Source organism: Phaseolus vulgaris, chromosome 3, assembly GCF_051622355.1.
Source record: "Phaseolus vulgaris cultivar YP4 chromosome 3, ASM5162235v1, whole genome shotgun sequence".
Taxonomy (NCBI): Eukaryota; Viridiplantae; Streptophyta; class Magnoliopsida; order Fabales; family Fabaceae; genus Phaseolus; species Phaseolus vulgaris.
This window is the reverse complement of record NC_143500.1, coordinates 41,813,764-41,821,446: the sequence shown is the minus strand read 5'-3', so window position 1 is coordinate 41,821,446 and position 7,683 is coordinate 41,813,764. Positions and strand designations below refer to the sequence as shown.

The following is a 7,683-nucleotide window of genomic DNA, read 5'->3' as shown; positions in this document are numbered from 1 at the left end:
CACCAGAGACTTAACTTCTTTTACCCACTAATTTTTTGTCCACCTACTTTTCATTTTCGGAATGAACTTTATATTTGAGAAAGAAAGGTGATGTAAAACTAGTCCATATTATCAATTCAGCTATTAAATTATAATTTTATATTATTAATAATTGTTCATATTAAATTTTATTAAAATTAAACAAATAAAATAATTCATAATTAAATATATTTTAAGAAATATATATTTCATCAAATTTGATTTGTATAAATAAGATATGGAATGATTTTATATTAAGATAATTTTTTACAAATATAATTTATATGAAAAGAAGATTTTGAATTTCGAAAAAGCCTTATCCAATAAAAAAAATACTATGCTAAAGAACAGAACATGTAATATATATTTTGAATATGAAAAATATAGAAGAAAGAAAGTGAATAAATAAATGATACATAATATTTATTGATAAGTTGTGAAGACAGAGGTAGATTGGACATTTGGTAAATTACAGAAAACAAAATTATGTAGAAATTACGGAAACAAGAGTTTGGCAACGCCGGAGAGACTACCTAGACTACCACCAAAAACGAAGATACATATAAGGTTAACTCCGTCAGGCGAGGAACTGCCGTTGCTTTTTCTATCCATTTAACATATAACCGGACAGTAAACGCACACGAAATCTTTAAATCACTGTAATATATAATCTCATGCTCCACTTAGCCCTTCTCTATCATAACTCATTGCGAGAACTTTGCAATCAACTTGTCCACATGGATAATGATATCATCTATCCTGGGCCTCATGGCAGCTTGGGGCTGAAGCATCCATGACACAAACTGGTGAAAAGCTTCTGGATATGGAGGCTTAGGCCCAGCTGGCCATTTGATCTGACAATTTACAATAGCCAATTGCAGGCTTCCACCAGACTCTCCAAGTGCATATTCAAATGGAGATACCCCATACCTGATAATTTCAACCATGAGATACAATAAACAATTAAACAACAACTAATTTGCCACGAGGAAAAAACTAAGGCATTTACAGATAAAAATCGTCATGATATAGAGCTTAGGGATGTAGTTCGTTGACTTTCGAGCATAATGCTCTTAGTTACACATATATTACGACAAGAATTGGCCAGGGCATAGCAAATAAAATAACTTATTTTCCCACTCTCCCTTCTTTTCTCTTACTTTATACCGGTTATACTCGAGCAACAAAGAAATATGAATCCAGCATATGTTGTTTTTTCACTGTAAAACTACATATTGCAATTCCATTAAATATTATATTGGTCGGGGATGGTAATAGAATAACTAAGAAAACCACATAAAATACACAACCTTCCTCACGCTATTTAAAAAATTCTAATCAATATACGTTAATTTGTAGTATCTGTATGCACATCAAGGGTTCCAATTAAATGATGCATTGCACATATGAAACATGAATTTGAGGGGAAAAAGAATTTAAAGAAAACCCGAAAAGAGTTACCTTATGCTGCATAAAGGCACGATTAGCAAAAGTTCTAACCATAAAAGTTATCACAATCACGTAAAAGAAGGATTAGTACTCACATTATTGCATATAATGTGCATCCTAGTGACCAAATGTCAGTCCTCTCATCTATATCAGATTGGCTTGGACAATCCCACAGCTCAGGAGCTCTGAAAGGTGCAGAGCAGTGTTCAGATGCCCACTCCTACATAGAAAGATAAGAGCAATTAGCAGGTTACAAAAATCCTAGCCAGGTGACCGGTATGAAACTATGATCCTTCAAATTTGTAAAACTATTTCAAAACATAAAAACTGCTAAAGGAATTTAATATTGCCAAAATGGAATCATAAGCTCAGCAATTGATTTTTTTTAAATGAAACGTAGAACCAGTTAATGTACAGCAACATGTATATGCACCTATCATATTAGGTAGTACAATTCACAAACTTCAAATGTAGCAAAAATTTTAAAATGTGCTAAAGAAATTATCAGGATTGCAAGAAGTGGGACTGCCAAGACATTAAAATGAAACAGCTGACTCATCCCCAACTCATTCAGCAGATTACTAAACATCTGAGCTCCAATTTTCTATGAAACAGCTGGGTCATTTGGACTATATTTTGGGTATTTAGATCAAGCACCTACTTGACAAATCCCTTCTTATGACTCAAAGCAGGCACTTAGAGATCGCTTACACAGGACTAATAGGGCTGATACTGATTCTATTTCGTCCCCTATGACCTCAACATGCAAGTTGTCTAAAATGAGTGGTGATTTATTTCAAGATCCAAATCTTTACAGATTTGTAGTTGGTGCGTTGCAGTATGCTAATCTTAGAAGACCTGAAATAAGCTTTGCAGTTAAAAAAGTCTTTCAATTCATGGGAAAACTCATAGGGTCCATTCGTTTGAAGGGAAAGTATAGAGTGGAAAGTGACTGATGCAGAAAACTAAGCTAAAAAAGTATTTTCCTAGTTGATGCCGATTGGGCTTCTGATATTGATGAGAGAAGAATCACCTCTCTGGTTCTGCTATCTTTCTACGGCCATAACTTGATTTCTTGATGGTCAAGAAAACAGCAGGTTACAACCAGATCAAACACATAAGCTGAATATCACAGTACAGAGTGCAGTAGTTATTGCCCACAATCCTGTCTTTCACAGTCGTCCTAAACATATTGAAAGTGATGTCTTCTTTATCTGAGAGCATGTTCTATACAAGCAGCTTTTGATCTATAACATTCCAGCCTTGGATCAATGGGCAGATGTGCTCCACAACCCCCTCTCAACAGCCAGATTTGACTTTCTTGAAGACAAACTCAAGGGTTTATCTGACAAACCTCAGTTTTGGGGGGTTATTAGAGTATAACACATGATATATGGAAACTATTACTTTTTCATTCGAGAATATTTGTTGTTCCAGCTGTAACAGTTTGTCATTCTGTTATTAGCTTTGTGCAACTGTACCCTAAGGGACGCTTAATAAATGTACCCTCAGTATTCTGTTTTTTGTGGGTTAAATGAAATGAAAAACTTCATTTACAGCTTAACTTTTTCCTCTTTGAATTATCTATGAAACAATTTATAATAAACAGGGGAAGAAAGAAAGAAGCACCTGTAACTGGAGTGCCTCTGATCTGTTGGTAATTTTCTTCCTAGCAGGACGAGCACTGCCAAAATCCATCAGTATGGCAAGAGGTGGTTGTCCTTTTCTGTGTGTTATGAGAACATTACCAGGTTTGACATCATTATGTGCATAAGGAGGATCAAAGCTGTGCATGTGCTTGAGTCCTGCACAAAGCTGTTTATTTCACAGGTTTAAAAGAGTGAGTTTCAGAACAAAACAAATTCTGGTTTCTTCTTCTACAATATAATTTTTACAACAGATAGCGCCATGTCACAAGAATTGCTAGCTTAATACGAAAATAAGTTATGTGTAAGTATATATGAATTCAAGATACGCTATAATATTAGTAAAAAAGGAGATCAAATGCTAAAAATCGTGAGCTTCAACAGTGATGGTTCATACCTGACGAAATATTTGAAGAACATCTGCAGTGGAATAGAATTCCTTCTTGGTTTTCATTACTTTGGCATTGTCTAGCAATGTTCCATCCATATGAACTGGAAATAGCAAGTATGCTTCATGGTTCCAAGACGTTTCTTGGGTAGGCTGCTAGAATAAAGTACATCTTCAGTGTAAATATAGAAGCCCAAGAAATGACAGCTAAGGAATAGTATTAAGCTAAATCCTTCCCAGGGAAATGAGTAAAGCTACACATTCGTTCACTGAGAATAGTTTTATTCCCACTACAACTGATTTATAAATTTTAACATGTTGGAACCCTTAAGGAACTACATAATCAATGCCACATCACACAACATCCACAATTCACAATCATGTTAAGAAAACCTAGATTTTGTGTGGTAACATTGGATACAAGTCGGGTAAAACAGTACCATTGTATTGTACCATTACTGGACACATCAGGAACCTAGCATATCAACAGAAACTTTAAAATTGACAGCATGTATGTAAGACTTTATCGTTCCAGTTCCTATTCAAATAGATTCACAGTGACTACTCTTACAGACTTTATCAAATTAAAAATTGTAGATAATAAACTGGGACAAACTTGGCCATGACCCGAAAAAATTCACCATGTACCTACCATATAAGTTGTAATGGTGCCTCATTATAATCTCTTCACAGCCACGTATCTCAATAACATACCACGTATCTCAATAACATATTATCATTGAATCTCGCCAAGAAAATTATGAGATCATTGTAGCCAACAAATACAAGTAAAACAGAGAAAGAAAAACCATTTTGGCCAGAAGGGTGTTCAGTCCAATCAAGATACAATGGATATAACATTTAGCATTCAAAGAGAATATCAGAAATTAATGTGTACTCATCTTCTATTGGCTACAAATTTCTATGTTTTAATAAAGCTCAAATGTTCAACCACAAACAAACAACTGATATCATAAACATAAAATTTAAGATAGTAAAGTACTATTCCCCTCAACATTACAAAATCCTAGAAGCAAATGTACTAGAGCCTAGAATTCAGGAACTTCATTTAAGAAACAAAGGCCAGGTTTCAAAACAACTAGTAAAAACAATTTTCTGGCTTTAAAAACAGAAAAACAAAAAACCTGTCTAATGCCAGTCGTTTTTATTTTAAGTTCTGAAAACATGCTTTTAAAAACAAGAAAAAAAAAACAGAAAAAAAATTGAAGTTTCTTGAGGATGTTATGTTTCTGTGCTTCTTTGCACCCTTGAAGATCATGCGCTTCTCTTTTCCAACTTCAAATCACAACCCTACACTGATGCACACACCCATCATCATCATGGTTCATGCACTCGAGCTTGACTCAGTCACCATTCCAGAGGCTGTTTGGGAGGGTTGTCATGTGGGTTTCAGGGGCCAAGAGTACGTGTATGTGGTCTGAGACCATGGAGCAGGATGAACAATGTTAAAAGAAGGCAGGACCCCTGGGATCCAGGTTTTTCAGAAGGTGGTGCCTGGACTTCACAGCCTTGGCATCACGTCCCTTGATCGTAGCGGTGGGGGCAGAGGGGAGGGAGCAACAGCAGGGGAAGTAGAGAGATCAGATGAAGGTGTGCCAGTTGGAATGGTGGCCTTCATAACGAAGTGGTTGGACAAGATGGCGGGAACAATTAGAGGAAGAAGAGTGGTGGTTGTGCGAGAGATCGGTGGTAGAAGCCGGAGGGTGGTGTGCAAGACAGATAGAAAAACTGTTGTTGAAATTTTTTTTTGTTCAATTTTCAGAAACCGTCTAAAACAAGTTCTAAGTTTTCAAAATAAGATTTAGAAACCTCCAAGTGTATGCAAGCATGGCAATTTTGAGATAAGATACAATACGACAAATTACACAGTTGAGTCCAGGAACAATTTTTTTAGTGAAAATCCTGACAGAAACGGCATGTGTCCTAGCTGAACCAGTAACACTCTTAGTTAACAAACTTCTTTTGCCGGAAAAAAAAATCTGATCTGTGATGTAACAAAGAGAGGAATAAGTGTTGGCTACAAAAACTACTTACCTTGACAGAAATGATTGCATGATCAAGAAGTGGGAGCAAATTGGGATGACTGAACAGTGATGAAACACGGATCTCCTCCCTGACCAACTCCAGCTGTTCATTGTTCTGAATGAGGACCTTTTTCATAGCATAAGTCCCATCCTCTGCAGAAAAGAGATGGTATAGTTTATATTTTACTTTAAAAAGACCACCGAATTATTTTAGTTTGTACAATAACGCTCCATTTTCTTCGCCACTGATAATCGAAATTGAACTCACCACCGTCATTGAATAATAACCCAGAATCTCCTATTTTCAAATTGTTGAAAGGAGCAATTAAATTAAACGCCTAATCAGTTACCACCACAACGAGAAATAGGACGTCCAACACATCTTATCTAAAGAACAAAATCACATTCACAGTCGCTTCAAAAACAAAATTGCGTTAAAAAATCTCTACGAATAAGTCATAGGCTCCAACCCCTGGATTCAACAAGTATTAAAAAACAACAAGCTCGATTCATAAACTAAAATTACATTCTCAATATCAACAAAACAAGACTAAGCAAACTCTACACATCAACAGAATTGCATAACAATATCCACGAAAGAGCCACGGCATCCAACGCCAGGATTCGATAAACAATCCTAAACAACAAACTCGAATCAGAAACTAACTCAAACAGATCCGAAATTAAATCTCCACGAATTAACGAGTACATCGTTTGGCCGAGGAAATGGCATCACTGATCAAGAAAAACGCATGTAAGAATTCCAAAAAAAAAACACAGATCACACAGATCAGGATACGAAAAGGCTAAATTCAGGAAGAAAAAAATACGAAAGACGAAAGACGTTAAGGAATGAAGCGAACCGGAGACATGAGAAGAGTCTTTGAGCTTGTTGGCAAGGCCACTGGCGGCAGAGTCGTTGATAAGCTCCTTGACGAGGTAGACGTAGGCGAAGCCACCTTCTCCGAGCTGGCGCACGATGCGGAAACGATTCTCATTGATCCAGGCATCGCCTCCGTTGTTAACGGAGTCGTAGAGCGCGTTTAAACCGGAGAATGAGCACCCCATTTGGTTTCCCTCTGTGTGGGTGTGTTGTGTGTTTGGTTTGCGTTGTGTTTGTGTAGAACAGAAATAATTATTAAGAAAAGAACTGAAATCAGGTGTCCAAAATTTGATTTTCGAATACCTGATTTCACGTTAGTTGAGTTGAGAGCAATGAGATTCGTAATTTGCAAGCGTCAACTCTCCCCTCCTATAAATTATTCCGGGTTTCAGATTTTCTTACCATCCTTGGATCGCTCCATTCTCAGCCCAACGCCTGTCTCCTTTATTTCAGGCACTCCTTCCCTTCTCTTTTCATCCATTCATTTTTCTTCTAATTACATTTTTACTTCATTTTCTACACCTTAATAATCTTAATTCATTCTTAATTAATATCACTAAATGCTCATATCCTAAAGATTTATCAAAATTATTGGATTAAAAATAGTAAGAGTTGAGAATTTTAATTATAAACAAATATCTTAAAGTTTAACTTGATTTCTCTTTATATAGAGAAAGAGAGTTTAATTTTCAATTTTGTTTTAATGTTTTCACTATTTTTGGTCCTAGGTCTAATTTTTCTAACTATTTTCCATGCGCAATAAATAAAATATATGTAATAAATATATCATTTAATCATATGGTTTAATTTCATTAGCATTTTATTTTTTAAATGATATTTTAAATAAGATAAATATGTAATTAATAAAGTATGTAATATATGTTTAAAAATATATAATAAATTCAAACCTTTATCCACTTGGTTAAAAAACACGTATCACTATTACTTATCTCAGTCAAAAAAAATTATCCAATATAATAATTAAATATTAATTATATTATATTTTTTTTATCTTGTATTATAAATTGTATTAAAGCACTTAAAAATATTTTAATTCTTACTACATAGCTCCTACAATCTTACTATGACCAGAAATAAAACTTTTAATCTCTCTCTCTCTCTCTCTCTCTCTCTAAAAATACTATTTATAATATACTTACTAATATAATATTTATAATATATGCAACGATATATTTAATTAAATCCTAATAAAAACTTTTTACTATGACAAAATGAAGAATATTTAGATAGGAA

The 7,683-nt window shown here is 34.8% G+C and overlaps 1 protein-coding gene across 2 annotated transcripts; it reads right to left on the bottom strand.

Moving 5' to 3' along the window:
• Positions 1-416: 416 nt before the first annotated feature.
• On the bottom strand, positions 417-6,952 carry PK3 (serine/threonine protein kinase 3). 2 transcript variants are annotated; one of them, XM_068608439.2, is made up of 6 exons: positions 6,410-6,952; positions 5,557-5,699; positions 3,511-3,654; positions 3,097-3,282; positions 1,563-1,687; positions 417-948 (listed from the first exon to the last, which is right to left on the bottom strand). In XM_068608439.2, exons 1-6 carry the CDS (start codon positions 6,612-6,614, stop codon positions 723-725), a joined length of 1,029 nt encoding a protein of 342 aa, XP_068464540.1. In that variant the 5' UTR covers positions 6,615-6,952; the 3' UTR covers positions 417-722. The 2 variants fall into 2 exon arrangements, with proteins under 2 accessions (XP_068464540.1, XP_068464538.1); XM_068608437.2 differs by having other exon boundaries at positions 3,511-3,657; positions 6,410-6,875.
• Between the last annotated feature and the right edge of the window lie 731 nt (positions 6,953-7,683).